This window comes from Bombus vosnesenskii, unplaced genomic scaffold, assembly GCF_011952255.1.
Source record: "Bombus vosnesenskii isolate JDL3184/JDL3185 unplaced genomic scaffold, Bvos_JDL3184-5_v1.1 scf7180000015078, whole genome shotgun sequence".
NCBI lineage: Eukaryota > Metazoa > Arthropoda > Insecta > Hymenoptera > Apidae > Bombus > Bombus vosnesenskii.
In genome coordinates, this window is record NW_022883811.1 from 1 (window position 1) to 27,760 (window position 27,760).

The 27,760-nt window shown below is 38.0% G+C and overlaps 1 protein-coding gene across 1 annotated transcript; it reads right to left on the bottom strand.

The window, feature by feature from the left end:
- Window positions 1-2,740: 2,740 nt before the first annotated feature.
- LOC117240930 (serum factor response D-like) lies at window positions 2,741-3,826 on the bottom strand. The gene has a single exon (XM_033506947.1). It carries the CDS (start codon window positions 3,725-3,727, stop codon window positions 2,774-2,776), a length of 954 nt encoding a protein of 317 aa, XP_033362838.1. The 5' UTR covers window positions 3,728-3,826; the 3' UTR covers window positions 2,741-2,773.
- Between the last annotated feature and the right edge of the window lie 23,934 nt (window positions 3,827-27,760).

A 27,760-nucleotide genomic window follows, 5' to 3' on the forward strand; every position in this document is an offset into this window, starting at 1 on the left:
CCAAATCTCATTCTATGCTAATTTGATTATCTGAAATCGCAGTGCACGAGTTTCAAGATCGACAGCTAATTTCGTCCGTGTCCAATCTTCATTATTCCCTTCTTCTCTGTTATTTGTTCTCGAAACAAAAGTTACGATACGTCTCTGTAGTTGCATACATTACAATGTTAACGGCTCGTTCTCCAACATTTCGAACAGCTTGAACAAATCTCGTTCCAATGGCCTGCCAATCCAGCCTAGTTGTGGAATAACCTGCCAATCAAGCCTAGTTGTGGAATAACGCAACACGCACAATATCAGCCGCATCTTCGTAGTTTGGTACATTAAAATAGTCAGTGGAATATAGTGGCATAAATTTGACTGCGAAATCCTGGGACACTCTATATAAGGAAAGGACCCTATCAAGGGAAGAACAAGATTCGAGTAAAACCTGATCGAACAGTAATATTCGTTGGAAAAACTTGTTAGATGGTAATATTTGCAGGAAAACATCGTCGCACAATTACGGTCACAAGGGAGACATGGTCACACGGTAACATTCGCAAGAAACTTTAATATGCCAATCACGCACAACGTCTGGATGCTTTAAGAAACAATGATCTTTCTATCTGCCGAAGAGCACACGACATTTTCCCACGCGAATCAAACTCGCCACGCGATAAAAGACCCGCCACTGGCCAAAAAACTGAGCGAAAGAAAAAGGACGGAATTAAAGAACCGAAGAGAAAACTCAAAACGGCGTGTCCGTTGAGGGTAATCACAGTGTTACGACCGTTCGCGGAGAGACGCGGTCGCGAGGAAAACGCGTCAGCGAGAGGCGTAAATTCTCGCTACGATTCGGTGAATCGACGCCGCGAAGTAGTCGTTCCCCTGTTTCGGTTAAGATAACAGAGGTGGTTAAATGAATATGACACAGCAGAGTAAGTTATATTTCACCGTTTATTCCAACAACTTATAACGAAGACAGTTACGCTGGTGCGTATGTACGAGATGAGTGAGTGACTGATCTACGGGTGTGTATACCCGGTTGAAGGATGTTGACCGTTCGAAGGATGTAAAATCAGTACTGTCTTGGGAGACGATGCTGTCTCGGAGGAAAGCTAAGGATGGGTGTGTCTAGCGCACGGGACCATCGGATTTGTTGGTGACGATTTTAGTTAGGAGAGTGAGGGAATAGGCTTCGTTGTTAATTGGTCACACGAAGGGTCTTAACCGCCCTCGAGAGAAAGTGGTTAGTGGGAGGAAAGTTGCAGCGTACGTGAGAAAAACTAACTTTCCCTTGTCACGCCGTGGTAGACAATAGTCTTTGGAAATTCTTCGGAAACAGACGTTTGTTTGGTTTGAAGGACCTTTACTAGGAAATCTATGAGATTTATGGAAGGTACTTGAGACTGTTGAGGGTACGCAGTGAGTATCCGAAGACATCTGGTTGCCATCTTGCCCGCGGTGTGTGGCCTCGGCTAGGTAGAGTGTTACGCGACGTAACACACAGTGATTTGGCCGACGATTTCGGCCAATCTGCATAACTTAACGCGCGTTTCCATTCGCTAGTAATTAGAGTCGGCGATGCTTACTTTGTCTCGGTCGGCAACGAAAAAGATAAAAAAGAAATCCGATTGACCAACGATAAGGGAACTTCCGAGCAGAAACCACAGATCCCATCTCGAGGAGTATGTATCGTCTTTAACGAGCCTTATTTTCGCTTTCGAGTTGCGTGTCACGGGAGGCGAGCATATCTATATTCCCTTTGTAACTTGATCTGCACTGCACTGTGTGTATTCGATAATATTTTTCGCGAACGTGCGTGCTGAATTTGCTGGGAGAATTATTAGGTAAAACGGAGAATATTGCAATTTCTACACAAAGGGCGTGTCACGATCTTTCAGCTTGGTCACAAATTAATATAGCGTAGTCTATATAAAAAAATCTTAGTAATAAAATTATTATACGATTTCCTGCGTGCACGACGCTCGAGGAATAAACGAAAGTGTAATTTTCATTTTCAAGGTTCGCGTCACGAAACATACGCATTTACGGATACATCTCACCACACAGTATCGTATCGTGATTGCAGACACGTGTTTGATCAGTAAAAACGGGACACGCGGTCGGTGAACGCTTGCACGTCAAGTACAGGATGTGAATTTTTGCGTTTCGTCCTCCAGGCCGCGTGAGAAGAAACACTAGACAGGCCTCTGATATATCGCACGGGATACGGGACACTGCGTTTGTTCCAGACGCACACAGATAGGCCACGCATGGACGAATGAGAACTTATATTCCGGCACAAGGATAATGATTGAGGATAGCGTCGCCAGATTATAGAAATTAATGGTAATCATCGTTCGACCGCGAATCCCGCGAATTCCCAGCTACCAGGAAAATGCTTATTTTTCTTTTCTTTATCAATACCTAAGTAAGTTTGAAAAGTTACATGTACAACAGCAACAATGTAAATATGGATGTTGTTGACATTTAGGAGGGAAAATGTCGATGACTATGAGAGTCCTTTTTCCATCATATGTATAGTTCGGATTAAAGGATATTTGTATCTCAACGTTTATTTGCACTTTTAGAAGTTTCTCTTTGTGTATTTTGTTTGACTTCCGAATTTTCAAAGATAACAGTATCTTAAGGATACAAACTTTAAACGTATATATTTTTCACACCCTGTTCGACCTTCGGGTTGAGTAAAGTACGGATTATGTACAAAGGAATTTAAAGCGTTATAAATCACAGATTTACCCAGCGTGGCATAAAACGAAAACTCTACTCACCAATGTCCTTGATACGAAGTCTTGACGAGTTTCACAGTGAAGAGGAACTGTATAGCGCACATGAGGAGACAGCAGAGGTTTAGGGAGAGGGCGAGTGCGCACAGCGCTAACGTCACCTCGTAGACAATCGTATACTCTTCCGGGCTGATCAGGCTACTCGGCGTCACCGTTAACGGTGAGATCTTCAGCAAGAAGATCAACGAGAGTAGCGCCAGTAACAACGACACTAGACACAATAAACCCAAACTGGTCAACGTCTCTTTCGCGCTAACTTCGTGGTCCTTGTGATTCCTTGACAGGGACGACGACCAGGAAGCGTTCAAGGGGTACGCCGTGGAACCGGGACCGGTTAACTGTCCCCCGGTAGTCGTACCCTGAAGAGCAGGTGCAGGCGAAGGTGTCGCCTGACTGGGTAATCTGGACAGTCTCGAGATATCAAAGCCTCCATTCGCTTTAGGTCTGCTGTCCTGGTGCAGCGGCGCCGGGGATATCACCCCCAATGTAGTCGACAGATTATTATTATTGTTATTGTTATTCCCACCGGCAACAGGACTGACGCTGTTCACAGAATGCTTCGACGTGGACAACGTGGACAGATTAAGAGCGTGCGAGTGATTCAATCGTTGAGAAAGATTGTTCACGCTCAACTGAGAATGATTCAAAGGGTGTCTGTGAGTGGAAGATGGCGTGGTGGCAGCCTGATGCACGTTGGCTCTTTGATGGACCACCGAGTCGTAAACGTCGACTCCCCATCCTTGGCTTCCCCGTGTCGTTCCACGAACGTTGCTGTTTTGGTTGTAATGATGGTGTTGCTGTTGATCCTGTTGGTGACCAGAATGATGGTGGTGGTGGTGGCCGCCGTGCAACGAGCCCGAGCTCGCCTGGTAGTCATTGTGCTGGTGCCTGGAGCCCGCTGACGACGGTTGCCCCGTCAGGATATGCTTCAGCATTACTCGACGCTGGAATGCCTGAGGAAGACTGCGCTTCTTCCTGCTCCTCTACATGGCGCTACGCGGGACTCGCTTCTGAGCACGTCTTTCTCGTTGGAGGTTTCTTCTTTCTTTTCTTTCCCAGTAGAATTTTTACACAATTCTTTCTCTCTTTTATCATTAAATTACCTTTAATTCTTAACGACCTTTAATCTTTGTCTCTTCTTTCCTATATATATATTTTTGTTTACTTTTCTCCGTAGCGAATTTTGTCTTTCTGACGCGGGATTAGGTTCCTGGACTTAGGGAGTTGCTACACGCCAGCTCCACCATGGCGACGGCATTCACTAGGCAGCCTACATAGCCACCTTTCAGCTCACGCTTCGGGATACTTTTTTCGCTGAGATTCTCCGCGATGAGGCATGAAAGCAGAGACCACCGTCTGCGGAGGCATGATTATTCTATTGTTCCTTTTAACGAGTAATCGTTTTACTCGAGTCCTCTTACTAAACCGTAAGTACAAAAGACTATTATACTTAGATAGGTACTTGGTCTCAAGAACCAACTTATTTTGGTCTTTCGATTAAGTTCTTAATTAAATGCTCAATTAGATATTCATAAATATATCTTCATAATATTTCCCTCATCTATTTCTTTGACATTCTAGTAACCTCGTTAAGACGTCCGCCACTTCAACTTCTATCTACAAGTGGCAAAAACTGAAGCTGACCTTCTTCATGGAGAAACATGCCGGAAATGGCATCCGCACGTGTGAATAATTATACTCAGTGTCCAGGTAGTTCTTTCGATCATCCGATAGAAGTCGTTTCTGTTTTTCAGAGTTCGTTCACGCCTCCAGAATGTAAAAATATCCAAGGAAGTACCATTAGGAAGCAATGAAATTCAGAGCTTCTGTGGTTATTCCTTTTTCTGATTGTTTCTTTTCTTTGCCCAAAATGGATGATTTCTATATCAAATTGTTTATTCGTATTTTTTTTAATATTCCTTGAGATTTTCATTCAACTCGATTTCGAATTTTTTACCACCCGATCTTCTGGTTGACGTCGTTAAGAAAGAGGAACGAGTGCACAGGAAGCATGGTCGGCGTGAGCATGATTAGATCCGGTCTGCCCGATGACCTTGCCAGTGATAATAGCGGTTCGTTAAGGTGGTTGCAGTCTTGGTTTGCTTCTGTTTCGATTTCCAGCGAACTCGTCAGCCGGCATGGCTTCCGAGATGCTCCCCCTGAAACAAGTCGAAGGGAAATAATTAATGGACTCTCTGTTCGATTGTACGTGGATGACAAGCTGACCGTAAAAAGAAATATACAAATACGATTAGAAAATATAATCCGAACCCCTTTCGGTTTGATCTGAAGGTTTCTTTTTCTAGATGGAACCAAAGATTCTTATCTGGTTTATGGTGAGCTAAGGAACTCTTTGAAAACAGCATTTATAACTTTCGAAAAAGAGACAGGTACTGAGTATTTCTTGCGCGAACAATTGAATAATTAATTCGTTCTCTAAATATCCTTATCTGTTGTTCCTAAAATACATAATGATTGGAAGCTTCTTACGGGAAGCGCAATCAGCCGCTGATATCATTGAAGTCGAAACGCCATTAAAACCATATTACGATTCGCATGCGACATGCTCCATTCATGAAAACACAAAAGCAATAAACAAGTACAAATCAACGAAATAAATCCTCCGAGAACGAGACGTTACAGGAATTATACCATTGCGAGGATACAAAAGACTTGCTCATGAGCTACTTCCTTCAAGTAGTCGAGCGGTGTATTTTCCGGTCGTTAACTTCCATATAATGGGATATTAAAGAGTACGGATACAACGCTGCTATTTTTCAACTGTTCATTATCAAATTACGCAGCGGGAATCGTTGCAACGACAAAACTGTAACGACTCGTACCTGCGTATCTTCCATTTAGCTGCGGTAAACGCTGACTTGTCTGCGTTTTTTTTTCACTTCCTCGTTACGGAAACCAAGAAAAGTGATTCACAATACAGTTTCTAACTGTACTTCTCGCGATTCTTTCTTAGAAACAAGCAATTGCTTCTTTTCAATTTCCTAAATCTATAATAAAACAGTCCATTCCTTGAATAGAAATTAACTTTAAAACTTTAGGCGCATACATTGTACGTATCGTATGTATGTATTTTGATTTGAAAAGAAACGCGGCAAACGCCTTTGAAAAGACGTTAGGTTTTCAACGCCTTAACTAACTTAATTCCAGCGAGTTGTAAATCTGCTGCATCTCCAACATCTGAATATCAATCTTTTACAATGACTTGCTCTCCAATTTATTAAAATTACATCTCTCCCGTTGCACCGACCTTCTTTAAAGGTTCCCGCGGCAGGTTGAACCCGCATCACGTATCTTCCCTCTTCCTTCCACCCCCTGTTCCCTTTCTCTTTCTATCGGACGGGAAGAGCGGGAACGCTTAAAACGCGCGAATCACGCGAGCGCCTCACGATTTGCGAAACATCACGTGAAAATCACCGATCCGATCTCCGTGCGCGCGGTGCACCGTGGGGGTAACGATTAAATCGACAGGATATACTTTATTGGCTATTCCGTTATTACAGGCTGTAGTTGGCGGGGAAATAGTCACTATGGATCGATGAACTCCATTGTAACAACGCACCTTCGAATTGCATCGGAAACGCTTCTGTATTGCGTCCACCGTATAACCTATCATCGTCTGTTTAGGGTAAATCAGTGGATCGGAAGTTACGTTTCTATGTTTCTCGCCTGTCAGTATAACACTGTGCAAGAGATACAGCAAGATCCTAAAATCATTCGAGTACAAGTAGCGTAAAATGGTCGTTTAAATTTCAATAAATTAACTATTCATACGTTAATTGTACGCGGTCAGGATTAAGGGATACGGCGATGGAGAAGATTTTGTTAGCTAGATGTTGAGTAAATAATCGAAGATGATAATTTTATAAATGTTTCGTATTTATGATGATGGAAAAGATTTAATTTGAGTTACGTTACGTTTGAATAAGATAGACTTTTCCAAGAGTGGAGGATTTGTAGAGATAGTGGACGTAATAGTAGTATGATTTAATACTTGATGTGTCTTTTTTTTCTTTGACATATAGGTCACTGTGGGGAGTAATATTGATCTAGATATAACTATCTTTTCTGAGAAGTACGTATATGCTTATGGGAACTATGTTTGGTTAATCAATTCTTTTGAGAAATTGAATCTAGAAGAATTCGACGATACTTTGCCTTGCTTCAATAGTACATCATTTTAAAGAAACGCCTGCGATTATAGTATATAATTGCACATAGGTATATGCAAAATTGCATTTTCAAATAATTAAATCAAAAATATAGATTTGTTAAAGATCTTTCCTTTTTAATCAAATTCGTCCAACAACCCCATTCTCGTCAAACATAAAATGAACGGTGCCTTTCTCAAAGAAACAAGAAGAAAATTGCTGTCGTTCTAAAGTTCTTCTCCATTGCTAAACTACCGTTCGTGTTTCTAGTTACACTCCAATTATTCGATTGTAAGAACCAAGCAATCCCTCCATCCAAGGACTAGATATAGTTTCTCGAGTAGTTCTCTTCAATACCGTTATATCGATGAACTCTTTTTGAATAAAGTTCACATTTATAAAGCAAATACAATAAAATACGACAGGACAATTGTAATCGACAAATAACATTTTATTACGATATTATAAGAAGCTAAGATATCGAGTTCTAGTTGTGAATATCAAGCGCTCGTCAAGCGTTAGAGGAGATTACCAATATTTTCTTCCTTAACAATATTAATTACGAAGTTTCGATACCGTTTATGACATTAAGATCTCTTGATAAAGTTGTATCGTTAAAATCTTACTGTTCCTAGGGAAATATATAGTTAATATATATAGTTAAATATATATAGTTAAAACCGGAATATATATAGTTAAAACTTCCAGAGGAGCATCTCGCAGACAAATTATTGATTGTTAGTGTCGATTGACTGTAATCGATATTTGGTGCGTGAAGTTGTATGTTTCGTGAACCTGCGTTGATGCAGGGATTCTGTTGCAAATCATAAACTAAAGAGCCACCGGTCAAGGTGAAAGAGGTTCAATAAATCCAGTGTTAGTGTAATTTGACACTTTATGTGCACCGGGTGTATGCAAACAGAGTATGATGTTCTGAACACCACGGTTGTAAGATTTTATTGAGACCCCAGTATTGTATCCGCACGGTGTGACCCTCTGTTGATGATTGCCCTCTCCACCAGCCGTTTAGTCTCATCTGTCTATCGTGCCTTACCGGCCAGGGGGTTTCCCTAACATCTGAGATATCAGATTTGCAGCTCGGAGAGGACAGATAATTCGGAATATCCCAAAGAAGGGCAAGGTACTGGCCGAGCCCCAAATCACTTACATAGAATTACTTACATAGAATTACTTACATAGAATTACTTACATAGAACAATCACTTACATAGAATCTTTTCTTTTCTTTTTTATTTTCTTGTTGAGAATTTTCAGTTACTTTACTTAGTATTATGCAGTGTTAGCTGATAATAATAAGTTAAGACTTATTATAGATAAATATAATTTACTCACATAGAATAAATTCATTTAATTAATTATGAGATTAATTCACTTACATAATTATGACATACAAGTAAATTTTATAACCACAAATTTTTAAATGTTATACTTTGAATCTGTTCTTACATTTAATTTTAATTTTAATTTAAAAAAAATCCTTACAGCCAGTATCTCTAAAATATTCGATAAAAATTCTGATGAAACATTAATTGAAACATCTAAACGCAACAGAGAATGGATATAATTATACAATTTTCCAATATTTCAACATTCATTCATGTACACCGATTTTTATTATCACATTTGTTTCATATCTGAAGAATATGTATTTGTCGGCATCAAAATATTCTCTGTTTCAATCCTTGGTCATTTTAGATCGAGACTTCAAAATCTTCTTGATTAAAATTCTTAAATTTTTTTAAATGAGAATCATTAATTAGAGGACAAAAAGTTGTTTCAATTATTTGAACATTCTGCTATTCATACAATAACATATTTCATTTTAAATTAAAACGAGAATAAATACTATTGTGTATAAATTTAATAGAACGACACACGTGATTTGTAGTCAACACTGTGACAGTTTGTGCAATTACCTTTTAATCGAGTGGAAACGAGAGCATTTTCAAATTTCTATTAACCAACGGTATTATCAATCAATTTTAACAATGATTGAAGGTTGCAAAATTAAATATAAAATGATTTATTAATAGCATACGTAGTGTTAAATTTGCAAACAAGCAGCGTATCTTTTAAGAATAATAGACACCAGAAAATAAAGATAATATTCTAATTACATTGCAAATTAATGAATAATTTAAGAAATGTATTTTTGTTATATTAATGTATCACAGATTCTAGGTAAAGTATTAATTTAATTTACTTATTACTTAGGAGATTGTATTTGAAATATAATTACAATTTGTAAGGTGTAATCAGCACACCTTTAAGCTAGTAGATATTTGGTAGCAGTTCTCAAGTCTTTGTGCAATATAGCACAATTGAGTTTAACCGAGTTTAATCCCTTTGACCAGCCAGCTTCCAATTTCATTTATGGCATAATCTCCTGACAATTTCATACCCTTCAGAAGAAACACAATGTCCTATTATCGTTTTGTGATCGTTGAATATGATCACTCTAGCGTTTTAATCTCCTTTCTATGTATGATGCGGGTATACCGTTTTCTGTTGTTTTTAGATTCAAGTGACGAAAACTTATGAAATGATATTTTAAGTTTAAACTGATCAATTAATTTAATTAATTGATTTATTGTAGCAACAATGGTAAATTGTTTAAATAGAGAAAGAAATTTACAACGAAAAATGTATGAATGTAATATTTGAAATCTAAAATGATAAATTATTATGCGAAAATAATAAAACTCGCAATGTCAGCACATGGTCTCATTAGAACGTGTTTAACGAGCGTAGCGTAGGCGTGAAAATGAAAACGTTGAGGCTCTCGTGGTGTAAAAAGGCTAAATTCCTCATAAAAATACAAGAAATGAGAGAGAACGTTCGCCCTTGAACACATAAAACCAAAAAAAAGAAAAAAAAATAGAAAAGGAAAAAAACCACAAATTTTAGTGAAGCTATTTTACTGAAACTTATTATATCATTTAACAGCTATATATAAAACGTTGAATTATTTCCTTTCGCGCAGAGCAATTTTATTTCAAATTTCTAGCTTCAGAATGATAATTACGTATTTGTAATTATCAACAAGCTTTAAAAATATGGAATATTCAGCCAGATGAAATATAGGTAAAGTATTTAGAAGAAAACAGATTGAAATGTTTTATGTAAAACGATTAAATTAAGTGGTTGAGTTTGAAAATTTGACTCGGTTTAATAATTCAATGGAAAAAATATTCGCCCTATGAAAAAAAATTCATGTTCCTGTCGATATATCGGCGAGGTGCTCCTCTACTTTCGACTGCTCTGCAATTCAAATGCAATACTCGAATATACATGGCGAAAGAAATGGAAATTGAGTAATTTAAGGGAACCAATTACTCTCGCGTCGACGTAACTTCAAAATGTTTCACGTGTCGGTGTTTGCAAAATGAAGTTCGTCGTTATCCGATTAACACGCTTGCAGATGCGTTCTTTTTGTTGCAAAGTAAATGAACAAATTGTGAACAAATAATGTTTACAATTACATCAAAATTAATGTCCTAAACTTTACCAAGAATTATTAAAAATCCCTGCGTATTGCTTACGTAATGTTGATATTGAGTAGTACCATACATAACCTCAACATTATGATACTTACAAACATCGCTAAACAAGTAGTGCGAACGATGTCGAGTAAGTATTCACTATGTAAAAAGTATTTATAGATAAAAAGTATGGGAAATATATAACCGAATGTATTTAACTTTTCCAACATTTTAGCATTCCGCTTGGCGTTGGTACAACTTGAAGTAAATGAAGTAAAACGCAAAAATGTAGAGCGGGCAGTTTCCTACATTTCTAGCGCAAAAGAGCACAATGCTGATATTACAGCTCTTCCTGAATGCTTTAATTCACCATATGGAATACGTAATAATTTGTTTTTTTTCAATAATTTACTATGTGTGTAACAACTATATAGAAAAAGTAAAAGTAGACAAATTACCTTACCGTTTATACTTCCATAAAGATTGTGAATTGAGTCGAGAATATAGGATTTCCCCATTTTCATGATTATCGTGATTTTTGTATAAATATATTTTTTAAGATACTAATAATTAGGTACTTATAAATTAGTATTATCAATTATTTTGCATTTATAATTCCGCCTCTAGTATAAGCGTTAATTGAAAACTAACTTTATGTTTCAAAAAGTACTAGCAAAGTCGTTGAGTAACAAGCCACTGATGCTAACACAAATAGCATTGTCGTAATTAAATATTTCTAAATATTCATTTTTCATTTTGAACCTGTAGAAACAATTTATTATATATACTATTAGCTAAGTAATTGCATATTTAATTAAGTCGAAATATAAAACTTAGTTATTTTAATAATTTAAAAAATAAAAAACTGACAAACATTTCAATTTAATTTATGGTTGGAACAAAAGACAGTTATTTTTCATTAATTGAAATATTGCAATGCAGAGTACTTTCCAAAATACGCCGAGAGTATTCCTGATGGTGAAACGAGCGTTGCTTCATCGAACGCAGCTAAAGAAAACAACATCTATGTAGTTGGTGGTACGATGCCTGAAATAGAGGGCGATAAATTGTACAATACCTGTACTATTTGGGGTCCCGATGGAACTTTGATAGCAAAACACCGAAAGGTAAGTAATATATTCCTTTATGGCTTTGAATTTGAAAATATTGGGGCGAAGAAAGTGACTCTATCTAGGAATAATTTAGGAATATACATATGTACATACGTATACTATAACCAATTCTATAATTTACGGTTTATAAAATACGTTATGATACGGGAAACGCCCATTTTTGTTGTAATGTGTTTGTGTTGTATAAATTTTTCACATACTTAAAATATTATTATACTTATTTTTTCTCCTTTTTAAACATTATTAAATGATAGGATTTTTTAATAAAAGAAAGTGATAAAAACGCTGTCAGTTATTAAATAAAAAATAATTAAAGTTTAGGAGTTGATATTAAACTTTGATATTAAATTACAAAAGTTGCAGCAATAGAATTAGCGACCACATTTTTATGTTATTAGGTACATCTATTCGACATCGACATTCCTAATAAGATTACTTTTCGAGAGAGTGATTCACTCAGTCCTGGTAACTCCCTAACGACGTTCGATGTGAAGGGCTGCAAAATAGGTATTGGCATTTGCTATGATATTAGATTCGAGGAAATGGCACGCATTTATCGGAACAAAGGTACAGTAACTTAATCGATCAATACTTAACTAGCAAAAAATTAAATATCTTTCTTAAATATATTCTATATAAAATTAATATAATCTGTAACTCTGTATAAAAAGAAGCTTAATTTAAAAAACCAGTATATTTGCTGAAAATGAAACAAATAAAAGAATTAAAAGCACAATAAGAGGACTGTCCTCGCATATTCAGAAATGATGGAATGTGAACCGTGCAACTACGAAGTTAATTGGTATTCGGTGGCTTCATATTTCCTGCTTCTCTGGGTTAGGTTGCCAAATGCTGATATATCCAGCGGCATTCAATATGACCACTGGACCACTGCACTGGTCATTACTTCAGCGTTTCAGAGCGAATGATAATCAATTATACGTTGCCTGCATATCACCGGCTCGTGTTCCTTAAGCAAGTTACGTCGCATGGGGACATACACAGTTGACCAATCCCTGGGGAAAGATTCTTTACGATTTGGAAACTCAAGAGAATATGGCAGTCACCGATATCGGTAATTTACAGCTTAAAATTAAAAGCGAGAGATCCATGATGTAATTAATTTTTAGTCTCGTTAATTTATCGATTTAGCCATCTTCCTCTGTATTTGTTGAATTTATTAGTAAGCATTACTTATTACTTCGTATGTTTCTTTTTTCTATCAGATCTAAAAGTTGTTGAGGAAGTAAGGGCTCAGATACCTACATTTTCTCAGAGACGTACAGATTTGTACGACACTGTCTGTAAGAAGGAGTAACTCTACACTAAAACAGAAAATGTTTTTTTATAATATTTCTACTACGATATCCTTTTTTTGTGAATTATTACTAATTTCTTATCATTTGTACTAAATGAATGACTCAATTAAGAAAACCAAAACGTTATAAATAATAATCTGTATATCTTGTGTATCAACATGTAATTGGATATTATAATAATATAGGAATGCTATAATAATATAGGATAATAATATAGGAGAATAATAATATAGAAAAAAATACATGCTTTTAAACACCTTTAATATCGATCACATAAATTGTTATAATTCACAATGATTACGCATACATAAAAGGCCCCTTGATAGTAAAATTTACGATCAAAAGGCAATTACGTATCGTTTAACAACATTTAATTTATAACACCTTTTAAACATTTAGACAGATTAACACATAACACTTCTTATATATAAACATCAATTCGAAGTTATCAGCTTGGAGAAATTGGTCGATTAATACCTGTAGATTGTCTGTCTCGATGAAAGACTTAAAGAGAGCAAAAACATGATAATGCCGCTAATATAATATTCCTTCTTTCTTGTATCTGTCTGCCTCTCAGGTCGTTTTACTAATTACAATAAGTAATTTCGACTTCTTTGCGCTCTCTTTTAACGCATTCGAGACCGAAAGAAATTCATATCAGTCAGTAGGCAAGGGTATAATATACATATTTTATATATAACTTATGTAGTAATGTATATATCATGTTAATTTCATATTTTTTTCAATATAGAATTATATATAGAATATATATATATATATATATATATATATGACTGTACATAATACATTATAGAATAACATAGTATATAATTTTATATTTTAAAAATATGAGGCATACTATTTAAGATTGTCATCGATTTAAAATCAAAGTATGAAAAGGATACCCTGGAGAGAGTAAAACACAGAATCATTCTAACTAAACATTCAGATCGTACCGACACCTAGGTATCGTCTTACAATTAAATCTCGGTCTCGAATGGATTAAAATGAAATACATACTTGCAGCTTCAACATCTTCAATATCGAGGAGATTCAAACTTTACAAATAAATGTAAATTGCGATGTAAAACAAAGCGATGTAAAAAGGGAAAAAGGAGGAAAGAAGGAACAGGGAAACAAAGAGAAGAAACGAATTTTTCATTTTCTCTTGCCAGGAATATAAGATGCTAAGTAATCTTCCTAAGTAATCTCCTCCAGCTTTTTCTAGTTTGATCAATAATTATTAGTACATGTTAGGAAAACAAATAGAATTTTTGTTCTCAAGCGAGGTATAATTTAAATTTTGTATGTACACAAAAATGTTAAATATCTGTAATAAACATGGTACAATCAATTTTTTTACATAAAATTATATTGTATAGGCTATTGTTATTTAAATATTTTAAATTGGATGAAGAAAAAAAATGACGCAAATAAAACGTAGGACATTTTAATTAAAGAGACTAATATAGAGATTTATCTACTTAACTGTGATTAAATCATCTCCACTTAACGCTCTACCTCTTCTATTAATTATGCTTCGTTAAATTATGATTACAGAGGATGGGTTTTTTGATAAAATGACATTCTAACAAATATATATAGATCGATATATATAGATATAGATAGACAAATATATAGATTCTTACAACAGTAGTTATGAATGAACAGTAGTTATTGTATCAATTCCGTTCTTCAGAAGCTTCATTTGTGAAAAGACAATTCGCCAGAATATGGATTCACTGTAGTTATAGCTATAGGATTTCAATCTAGTTGACAGACTTGCTTTACGTAGAGAATATCTGTCTCTTGTTCTACCTTATCGCGATTCTCTCCTATACGCTTTGTCGAGCAAAGTAATATTGGCATATATCTCGGCTCTGGTTACAATCATTAGTTTCCGCCTAAACGGTTAGAATCACATAGCTCGCGCTCTACTCTCGTTTATTCAACATTCAGGCCATATGGTCGCATGCGACGAGTTTTATGTTAATTCCGACCGATTACAATACCTTTCTTTCGTTTACAAGGAACGACGAAACTGGCAGTTGCGTGATTTCCAATGCAAAAGCCGCGATATCTGCACGATAACCTAACCTCAACCGATTTTGTTGTACTATTCTTATGTGGACTTCGTTTGTACCACTTTCGTAACAAAAATAGAATACGTAGAACACAGCATTCCGTTATGCGATATTGTCGATTCCTAACATCCGAAAAATCAGAGATAATTTTTTCCCTACAGTTGTACATTTGTGTGAAAAATTACGAACGTAAAGTTGTTTGGTGCATGCACAGTCCTCTCCTCCCCTTCATTTGCGTGGACATGCTAGAAAGATTCACTTTTCCACGGTGAAACTGTATGTATTATAATTTCATTTTTACAAAGGTCGAACATCCTACTATGCATAAATTTAATATTAATATAAGCAGGTTTCGTGTTAAGTATTACATCTGACGTATAAGCACATGTAACGTCAATTCATATCAGAGACCAGGCCACACACCACGGACAGGATGGCACCCAGATGTCTGCATATCCTTGGCGCGCACCCTCAATAGTCTTAAGTGCCCACCAGGGGGCCTTGGCATTTTTATAGTCAAGGTCCTTCGGACCAAGCGAGTATTTCCTGTCTTAAATTTCCCTTTACGTTTATTGTCTACCACGTGTTAGCTTAGAAAGTTGGTTTTCTCCACATCTGGTATGTTCCGTTGGCAACTTTCTCGCGAGGGCGGCTAAAACCCTTCCTGGTCCACCAACCGTCCTATTATCCAATCGGAGATGGTGTCTACTGCCCTCACTTCCTTAACCAAAATTGTCATCAACAAATCCGATAGTCCCGTGTCCTTAGACACACCCACCCCTAGCTTTCCTCAGACACAGTATCGTCAGTAAAACTTCACTTATTCTGTATCCTTAGAATAGTCAACATATCTATGTCGGTCTCTTATAAGTCGCGTACTTAATGTATTGTTGTAACTAAGTCTTACATAACGTGGTTGGAGTGAATTGTGATTTATGTTAATTCAGTGCGTGTTACATTGTGATTGCTGAATTCATAATAAAGGTTGATTAAAACCAAGTAAATAGTTGTGTTACGACTCGACTATATTTTATTTTCACCGACCAACCCAAAAATTACGTGACATTTTGGCGATCCTGCCAGGATCCATCAGCTTCGAGAAAACGAAATTACGCATTTCGGGCTACGGTCAACTTCGAAGATTGAGGATCAGCGGACCACTACAACAGAGCAGACACCTCTGACGTTTCGACAAAGGAACACCGCAACGGCACCTTTCCTACGGGCTAAACGATCAAGGTGAGCGAACGCTGAACTCTTTTGTCAAATAGCACAGACAGTACAAGTAGTATAACAATGGCAACGCCACAAGAAAGTAATACCGAAATGGTCGACGCCGCTTTAACTAGTAGTGGGATAGACCCAACAGTTAGAGCTACAATAGACGCGTGGCAGAAAGAGAGCGAGAGTTCCACGCAACGATTTAACCGACTCGAAGCAGAGATCGCACGAATAAGCGATAAGTTAGCAAACATGCAAATGAGAAACGGATCAGAAGCCAGCTCCCTGATAACTATAGATGAAATACACCCCACCACTACGGATCAATCAGTCTTCCGAGAACCCCCTCCAATGACTCAGCCACCCCAATCACCCGAGGGCAGAGCGTTCCTCCAACGTTCTACGCAACCAGAGCTTAAAGCTACAGATGTAATAAGATGTATATCATCACTCAACGGCGAAGATGATATAGGAGTGGAAGAATTCGTTAGAGAAGTCGAAGAGATGAGGGTAATGTGCAGCGAACAGTACTTACTGCTAAGAATGATTGAGACTGAGAGAATTTCGGGAAAAGCAGCTATGGCTATACGTAGTGTGCACATTTCAGAATACGCACACTTATACCAAGCATTACGACAGAACCTAGCGACTCGAACCTCGGTCCGTGAAAACCAGGATCAATTACGAGACACTAGACAAGGGTTTAGTGAAGGCGTACAGAGCTATATTACTCGGTTTAGACGAGCCTACAATGAATTACAGCACAGCATTACTAATGAATACCCAGATGAAATGAACAGACGCGCCGTGAGCGACAGAATCTTGAAAGACTCGATAACGGACTTTGTTCGCGGATTAAAATTAGAAATAGGACAAATACTACTGACCACTCCGCCGCAGAATTTTATTGAAGCCGAGAAACGCGCCATCGAAATCGAAAGATACTTTCATGAGCACAGAACCCGTAAGGAACGGACCATTCGCCCCGATAATCGACCACGACCAGTAGCAAATTTCACGTCCACACCGCCCAGAGCGATTCAAAATGGTTTCGCCCAACAACCTAAAACGGCCTTTCGACGAGCACCGTTAGAAGAACGAGCCCAGGTACAATGTTTCAAGTGCAAACGCTTTGGCCACAGATCAAACCAATGTCCAAATTTTCGAACACCAGGCCTACAACAACGAGCACCCCCAATCAACTTCGTCCAGATGGAAACGAAAGAATCAGGATCAATGCAACTACAGGAGAACTACCCACAGTGCTCCTTGGACCAGCCGGACAACCGAAACGAACATTTCTTGTCGACTCAGGGGCAGGAATCAACCTGCTCAAGCGAAAATGGACAGCAAGAACAGAACTGGTACCTGTGAAGAAATTCACAATGGGACACTCTGAATTCGAAACTTCCGAACGCGTCATTATAGATCTGTTTGACAAAAAGATAGACTTTCATATAATAGATGATGATTTTCCGCTAATAGAAGATGGAATATTAGGTTTCCCCACATTACGACAGTTTAAATTCAATCTTTCCAACAACAGATTAAAACTAAATAATAATACTATTTTGTTACAACCGGCAACGACCATATCACCTGGGCAAGCCATATCAAAGACAGTGTACCTAGAAGGAAAACCGACTCCAGTATGCTTTATCAATGGTGGACGGGCTTTATAACTATAATATACTTAGGCAACACGCAAACAGCAACCTTACCGGAAAAGCCAATTGACCTAGAGACAATCCGCAGAAACACTGAGATTTTGGAGGACTAAAATCAATCTAAGAAGGGGGGTATGTAACGTCAATTCATATCAGAGACCAGGCCACACACCACGGACAGGATGGCACCCAGATGTCTGCATATCCTTGGCGCGCACCCTCAATAGTCTTAAGTGCCCACCAGGGGGCCTTGGCATTTTTATAGTCAAGGTCCTTCGGACCAAGCGAGTATTTCCTGTCTTAAATTTCCCTTTACGTTTATTGTCTACCACGTGTTAGCTTAGAAAGTTGGTTTTCTCCACATCTGGTATGTTCCGTTGGCAACTTTCTCGCGAGGGCGGCTAAAACCCTTCCTGGTCCACCAACCGTCCTATTATCCAATCGGAGATGGTGTCTACTGCCCTCACTTCCTTAACCAAAATTGTCATCAACAAATCCGATAGTCCCGTGTCCTTAGACACACCCACCCCTAGCTTTCCTCAGACACAGTATCGTCAGTAAAACTTCACTCATTCTGTATCCTTAGAATAGTCAACATATCTATGTCGGTCTCTTATAAGTCGCGTACTTAATGTATTGTTGTAACTAAGTCTTACATAACGTGGTTGGAGTGAATTGTGATTTATGTTAATTCAGTGCGTGTTACATTGTGATTGCTGGATTCATAATAAAGGTTGATTAAAACCAAATAAATAGTTGTGTTACGACTCGACTATATTTTATTTTCACCGACCAACCCAAAAATTACGTGACACACACGTGTGTACGAGCCTTGGTTTTAAATGTCTTATAGTAGACACCGAAAAGATTATTCAGTTGGATATCTGACTCAACATCAATATTTTACTAGGAGATAACATGTTAAGAACACGTTGGTGGATGGCATGGGAGATGATGAATCAAGACATACTTCTGTGAGATACATAAAATAGTAGACAGAACGTATTTTGGCGCTTGGGGACAGCAACAGCTTTTTTTTTTATTTATTTGTTGGAATTACAATCAATTCTCGCGTCGAGAATTTTCAGTAATTTTTCTGGCGTGGCGCAGTGACATGGCTGTTTATTTACAATAAGTTAATACTTATTATAGATAGGTATAATTTATAAGTATTATAAGTAAGTGCATATGCTTAATTTGGATAATTAAATGAATCTAACGTTTAGGTCTAGCGGGTAGTGCCTCTTCAGCCTGCGAATCTGGTCCGTCGTATCGAGTAGTCCAGTGATTAGGGAGTTTCGGTGTTTCTTGACTCTTTTGCTATATCTGTCGCTATATTTTGCTATTTCCTCTTTGACTGTAGGTATCTTGAGGTCGCGATGGATGGTTTCGTTGGTAACATACCAAGGTGCGTCTATTAAGGCTCTTAGCGTTTTCGATTGGAATCGTTGTAGTATTTCGATGTTGGAGTTACTTGGACAGCAACAGCTGGTGATACTGTCATACACCTCCATTTATAAACTTTCGAAAATCGATGTGACCTTCAAACTTTAGTGTATTCTGTTTCACAGCACAAAATGTTTCCGAAACGTACGTTTATTGTTACAATATACTTGACTAGTGGCTCTGAAATACTATCCTTGAAAAAACAATGGGGAAATTGGAGCAAAAGCAGAAGGAAATAAACAAAGACCTTGTTGGTTCGTAAAAATAAAATATGCTACAGGAAAAACTTTTTCCAACGGATTGAGATGCGACAAGCTTTAAAAGCTATGGCGCGAATCGAGCGTTTGTCTACAAGAGCGCATTTTCGGTGGATATATATGTCGGAATGACATTGGGGATAGGGTTGTCGGTGTTTGAGGAGTCTTCATTGAAGGTAGCCATCGTTGCGGTGTAACGAAGATACGATTTATTGACACAGGTATGATTAACACAGGTTTGACAATCTACCACGGCGGTGAGACGTCCGCGACACTAGTGACAGTGGTCTCCGGTTCAATAACGAATCCGCGGCCAACGGGATGACAGATGGGCGTTCTCGCTGAATCTAAGTCTGATTCGTAAAAATAATTGCTGAGCGTAAAGACGTTACTCTTTGGTCGACGGGAGCGCGTAAAAGAATGCCCGTCCCGTCCCGATGATGCCACAGAGGAAAACTATAATGGGGTGTGTCTAAGGACACGAGATCATCGGATTCGTCGAGGAAAGCCTTCGTTTAGGAAGTAAGGGAAATTGACGTTGCTGCTAATTGGTCAATCTCCATATCGGTGGTTAGAAAAAGATGCTAGCCGCCCTCGAGGGAAAGTTGCTAGTGGGAGACGCCGCTCGTTGAAAAATATGTCTCCCCTATTTTCCCGTAGTTGGGACAAAGACTGTTTGTCTGTTTGAAGGACTTTAGTTGACTAAATCTTAAGATTTATAACGGGCCCTCGAGCTAGCCGAACATGTACTGCGGAGACGCATCGACATCTGGCAATCATCTTACTCGAAGAATAGGGTCTGCGTGTGGCGAGCCACGGGACAGAAACCGTTGGAATGTCTACTGTCGCGTGTCGCCACGAATATTTCTTTTAAGGAGAGCTATAGAATTACTCCATACCTTTGTTAGGCAAAGCGTTCATCCCTTGACCGCGGCTACGTTGGGCGACAGACTGTCACCTCGAGCCAAAGCTCACCGTCACTAATCTCGAACAATTACAATCGGATTGAATAACTACAATAGTTTAGTTACAGTTATAGTAGACTTTAGATTGCAATGTTGCGGGGCTATCCAAAGGTTCCGGTGTCCTTTCATCTCCGACATATAGATATACATGTATATGTGACGAAATATACTAAAGCAATATTGACCCTTTGTCGCTGAAAGTATCAAACTACAAAACTTCCTTTCAAATTTTCAGAATAAGGAAATCAGGATCATGATAAATAATTGGAACATAATTAAAAATAATATATCTTCTCTATAAGATAATGAATACATTGGTTCATTTAATTTTTATGGATATTCAAACGCTTCTGTGAAATAAAACGTCAAGATTATAGAGTATAAAATTCATAGCTAGGAAATAACTAAAACTCTGATGTATTATTAAAAATATACGTTAGGTTGTATGTAGTGATACATACAAAGATTACATGTACAAACCCATAATTAACACAATGCTACCGCAACCATTCTGCAATCTACCTTGCCCAAAACACTCTTCCAGTCACCTCCAAACTCTTCAATTCTCTCCACCTAACCACCCACAAACCATTCACAAACATGCAATTCTCGACAAAAGAAGAACTTATCGTCAGTTGTCCTTAACATCTCGTTCATTCATTTGGTCCCTATCCCCCTATTTCCTCCCACTGCGATGATCGCACTACATTTTTCCACGTCTCTATTCTATTCTCTGGATGATCTGAATTCTCGAGCAGTCGAGTGACGATTGATCTGTACAATTGATCGATTTCTTTTTACTACAGACATGCAAGAAATTCCGTGTTGGAGAGCGATATTGCGAGTTCGAGTGCCTGGACCATCTGAAGAACGTTACCGGAACTGGTATAGTTTATGTCGTTGATGATAAGAATTCCTCCACGACTCAGCGACAAGAGCTACTCTGGGTGATGAGCTTAATGATGCTGTTGCGGCTATTTTAATTTTTCAACAGGGATCCAGATGGCGCCGTTGACGAAATTCTTTCACTATAAACGTCAACGATCAACATCAGCCATCAGGGAACGAAGAAGGTACGCTGTAACGTGTCTGAGTAATTATACCTCGAGGAGTACATACAGTTATGTAATGAAGATTCGTATGTGAGTGTTTGTTTCCTTATTTCTTTTCCCTTTGTTTCATTTGAATGGATTTTTGTACTCAAAGAGCGAGGTAATATTACGTCAGATACGTTTTTACATATGCTAAAAAAATGGAAAATGATGATGATGAATCAATGACACGTAGAAAATTATAATCTATTGTATTGCTGTTATCTAATGGTGTTGTAGTTGACTGTATGGTGGATGTATCTAATGATATTGTAGTTGACTGTATGTTGTTCAATATTGCTATGAAACTCTTCTGATTCATTGTCACTTATACGAAGGATGGAAGTATACGAAATTGGGAGAAGTCAGATTGAGAGATGCAAGATTTATACGCTCGTTCTGTCAGTTATCCCAGTGTCTGTTACGCGATAGAAAATGAACGAACTGAATAATAAATGCATTATCGGCATGAAGATTGCTTGATGTAGGCCACCGCTTTTTTTCTATCCTTCCGATACCATTTTTCTTTTCTTTTTTTTTTTTTGCAAAACACTTTGCTAGTCGTGAGAAGCAGCAATTCCCTTCTGCGAATCAATTACGGTTCACGAGAAATTGTATTATAGCCTGGAACGTATTCAAATTATCTTCAATTATTCTCGGCTGTTTCCATTTCCATTCGTCTCTTACGTAAGTACTCGTTTGATGTACGTACATAGTGAGACAATAATCGTTAACACCTTTAATGTCTTCAGTATTATAGAATAAGACGCGAAAAGACCTCTTCCTTTGCTGACAGTTATTATACTCGCTGTCATATGTTATCGTTGATTATACATCTTTATTTACAAATTCGTTCCTGTGTATAACGAAACAAAGGAAGAAACGAAAATGATACGTTTCATGACGCATTGTTAAATTATTAATTAACGAGAGTTACATATGAATGCTTTGAAATGTCAGTTATAATTCATGAAAATGGATACAAGCCATTTTACTATACATAAATAGAATTATAAAGACATGTTACGTACTAATGCTTTTACGAAATATATTTCTGTATACGTTTGACGTTTCTGTATTATTCCTTATGTGCTTTCTGCTCTTGTGTTTAGCTCGTCGGAAGTAAAAATACGTTAAGCGAATCAGCTAATCTATTCGAGCGTTTCAATGGCTCAGTCTTCTCTTATGCAACTATCAAAAGAGAAGATAAGTCTTTGGTTATACAACATTTCATAACGTCCAAAGTAACGGGGCACTAATTAGTTGAAACTTTAAGACAGACCAGATATCAGTCATCGTCCGTAAATACATTTATTACGATCGTTTAAAGTTTAAAGAAACACCGTTATAAAGTCGTAATACGAGACAAAGCGAAGAGAAAGTAAACTGTTGGATATATGACAAAATAATTCTATTTTAAATAAGAGACTGGTCAGCGTGGTTATTTTGTTTACAAAATCAAACGAATTTAATGAATGTAATGGTAAGGAAGTAACTATAAGTGGCTGTTAAACTATTTTTATGCTTGAAAAGTAATTCGCAAAGTAATGTAAAGCAGTACTACTGAGTTGTACCTAACCTCTTTCAGAATTTGTTCTTAACCTCTTGCTTCATAACTTCCTTAATTATACTCTTCAGACTTATTGACTACTTCGATGTTGTTACGAACAGAAACTGATAAAATATTAATCTTAAATATAGATTGAAATGAAAGCTTGTCACGTAAATATATATATATATATATATATATATATATATACATATGTACTACTTACTCAAACTATGGATCACATAACCTATACAAAAAAAAAAAAAAAGAATTATTGTACACTATAAAGCAAGAGGTTAAATCTTTAATCTGTTAAGAATTAAATTTTTTATTGTAACTGCGAAAATTATAAAAGTACCAAGCGAAGCAAGTACGGAATATATGCGGAATATGAATCGCTCAACGAACCAAAGAGCGGCTCAGTGACAAAATTAGTAAAGTAAAGACCACAAATATTACAACATTATATTCTACCACAAAATAATTCTCTATACAAAAAAGGTACACAACGAATCGATTTTTCACAACGATAAGAGTCAACAGAACCAATCAAGACCAGGCGAGACTCTCATAAGACAACGATATCAGAGGGATCAAATCAGCGACTTCAATCTATGTTACAGAGTATAGTTATCAAGAAAAATTGCTCTTTTCATGAAAAGTATGGTAATGATACTCTTATAATACATTGTATATCTGGCAGTCGGGTGTGCCCGTGGCCATCGGAAATGTAAAGACGACGCTTTTAGAAAGTGATAGCGCCATCGCGTTTTAAAAACGCGTTAGAAGAAGGTCGGTTTCGCTATCCAAGGCGAATCGAAAAGTGTGCGTGTTGCGAGAATCAGAGTTGATCGAGACGTCGAAGCATAGAGTCGTTAGAATTGAGTTGCGAGTGTTGTCGAGTGTTAGAGTTGCTAGTGAGAGAGAGAGAGAGAGAGAGAGAGTAAATACGAGCGTTGCATTTAGTTTTCCTGTTAATCAAACATCGTTTCTCTGTCTAACTAATATCTGTATTTTCAATCCATTATTAATATATTCCGATATTACAAGTGGGGGCTCGTCCGGGATTGAATAAGACAGAGAAACGATACGATTTAACGGAGCTATTTCTGCGGGAGTAGAAAAGAATAGAATAAAATAGCAAACGTTGAAGACGAACAACGTTTTTGTGTTTAAACGAATCCACGGTCAACGGAATAACTCTTTACTAAACGTAGACTAATCTTAGACGCAAAAATACGATTGTTGAAAATGCTCGATGTGTTCCTCTCCAAGACAATCGCACGAATGCCAGCCTCGTGGAGATTTTTCTCGCTGTACGATTGCATTTGCTTTCTATACTCGTTTGGAAGCATCGAGAAAGTTCCAAACACCGTTGCTAGGCAGTTTCTACCTCGAGTTTGATTATTAATACAATGTATGTCCCATTGTATCGGCACCTCTGGGGCAACATCACACGTGGCCAGGCCCGCTCCCGAGGCCGCATGCCGCCACTACCACATTTCTCGGAAAACCCATACAACCACTCCAGACCTCCGTTAGGCAAAACGTCCATCCCGTGACCGTGGCTACGTTCGGCGACCAATTGTCACCTCGAACCCAATCTCGCTATCACAAATCTTGAACAATTACAGCTAGGATAAAATCTAGGCTAGAGTAGAGGATGTTCCCAAAATTTCCAAGAAAAGGCTTCGGCTTTCCTTTCATCTTCGATATATATAAAAAAAGATAGGCGAATGAACAATACTTTATTCAAAAGGCGAAGTTACACTTCAGTAGCAAAATACAGACTGACTTACTTACTAAAGAACTGGGATCTTTGCCTCCTCACTATGATTCATATATCTCACGGGTGGGCGTTCGGTTACTGTCTATTCTCACCGCTATCGCATGACCAGGTGTTGTATGCATATCCTGAGGTCGGCGGATTCCTGGCTTCTGGGCGACGTTACAAACTGATCGAGCCCCTAATTTCTGTTACGATAATAGGGGTGGTTCAATTGAGTTTACACTAAATTAACAGGTATAAATTAATGTTTATTTCAACAACTTCGTAAAGAGATAGTTACGCTGGTGCGTATGTACAAGTTAAGTAAACGATTGATTTAAGGGTAGAAACCCGATAAAGGTATGTTGACTATTGTAACGATGAAAAATAAGTAAAGTTCTGTGACGATGCTCTGTCGGAGGAAAGCTAGTGATAGGTGTGTCTAACCATCGGATCTGTTGATGATAATGTTGGTTAGGAGAGCGAGGACAGTAGACATTGCTTCTGATTGAAATTGAACTTCGTATAAGTTGATGGAAATTTTATTGTATAAATCCAACAGAGTGTCGGTTCAAAGTGTTACAACAGAATAATGTGTTGAGCGCTAATTTAGGAGGGTTTTATATGGAGGTTTTAGTCCCTTTGGAGGGGCTGTTTTGTTATTATTTCGATAGCTATGGCATGCAGGATGTTTCGTCTACTTTATTACTGTTTCTGAGCGGGTGGCCTTTCTTGAGCGTGTGACACTTCCACCGGCATGTCGGTTGACGTCCACGGTTCGGCTAGCGAAAAAAGGAATAAATCGTAAACCTAAAGGATCGTTCAAAATTGACACTTTATACGTTCGTTCAAGTTTGTATAACGAGATTGCGATATTAATTACACTATGTTACGTAGATATTAGTCTATATTCACTATTTACTGAAACTGTAGTAAGACTGACTAAACTTCGATTTTGATGTTTTTTGCGTATGTCGTGCAAATCTATATTTTGAAAAATCTTTTCCTATCCATACAAGGACTGAACTTGCTTAATTTCCGAGATATTCGCGAAAGACTGCCGGTATCGCTTGAATGAATTCTGCCTATAGTTGTGCGTCCGTGCAACCTATGCGTAGGTTGCTACCGGATACAGTATTTTGTTCATAGTATATGTAGGTATGATAGGGGGAGATTGAAAGGTTACGGGAGATTAAAAGATTACGGGAGATTGAAAGATTACGGGAGATTGAAAGATTACGGGAGATTGAAAGATTACGGGAGATTGAAATATTATTTAACTGCCAGGTAAAGAGAGACGTCCGCTTGAACTCGCTGACTAAGCCCTCTTGTCTTCATGTAGGCATTCTCTGCAAACACACACATACATTCTTTTATGCAAAAACTGCCTAGGTCGAGTTCACCGTCAAGCCACAAAAACGCGTGTGCTCGGTAAAAACAGAATAAGCCGATGAACCACCAATCAACGAAATAAACTTGATCATTGCAATAGACAATATAGAGGAAATTTATGTCGATTTTTCCCTAACAATAAATAATGTCAATGTTTGCGTACATTTATTGTACAATTATATTATTTATATAAATGTTCTTATGCTGTACAATTACATATATGTCGAGTCAAAGTCCGAATCTGGGCCCGAGTCGTCCTCTTGGCGGAGGCTTGGGGCAGGTAAGGATTCCTCACTGAAGCTATTCATTTTTTTACACTGAAGTTATTTTTATTGACACACACAAAAATGTTACAGAGTTGACACAGCTCACAATAATCACATACTCGCGACATCCGTGACGTCGTTCGTGGAAAAATAGGTCTCTCCTGTCTTCCTGTAACTGGGACAAAGACTGTTTATCTGTTGAAGGATTTTAGGTAACTAGATATTAGTGTTTATAACGGTACTCGGGCTAGCCGATCACGTACTGCGGAGACGCGTCGGCATCTGGTAAACATTCTGCCCGGAGAATAGGATCTGCGTGTGGTGAGCCACGGGACAGAAACCGTTGGAATGTTTACTGTCGCGTGCCGCTACAAATATTTCTTTTAAGGAGAGCTATACAATTACTCCGTATCTTTGTTAGACAAAGCGTACATCCCGTGACCGCGGCTACGTTCGGCGACTAGCTGTCGCATCGAGCCAAGTTCATTATCACAAATCACGAACAAATACAATTGGATCGAAAGACGACAATTGTTTAATTACGACTATGATAGAATCTAGATTACGGTGTTAGGGGATTATCCCGAAGTTCCAAAGGGGGGGCTTCGATGTCCTTTCATCTCCGACATATATAAAAGACATTTTGTGTATATATTTGTCGGAGATGAAAGAACACCGGAGCCTTTGGAATTTTGGATAATCCCGCAACATTGTAACCTAGAGTCTACTATAGCTGTAATTGAACAATTGTAGTTATTCAACCCGATTGTAATTGTTCGAGAGTCGTGATAATGAGCTTGGGCTCGAGGCGACAGTCAGTCGCCGAACGTAGCCGCGGTCACGGGATGAACGCTTTGTCTAACAAAGGTATGGAGTAATTCTATAGCTCTCCTTAAAAGAAATATTCGTGGCGACACACGACAGTAAACAGTCCAACGGTTTCTGTCCCGTGGCTCTCCACACGCAGACCCTATTCTTCGAGTAAGATGATTGCCAGATGTCGATGCGTCTCCGCAGTACATGTTCGGCTAGCCCGAGGGCCCGTTATAAATCTTAAGGTTTAGTGAACTAAAGTCCTTCAAACAGACAAACGGTCTTTGTCCCAACTACGGGAAGATAGGGGAGACATATTTTTCAAC

Coding starts and splice junctions, on each gene's coding strand:
- LOC117240930 (XM_033506947.1), bottom strand. CDS start 3,727: ATGCTGAAGCATATCCTGACGGGGCAACCGTCGTCAGCGGGCTCCAGG.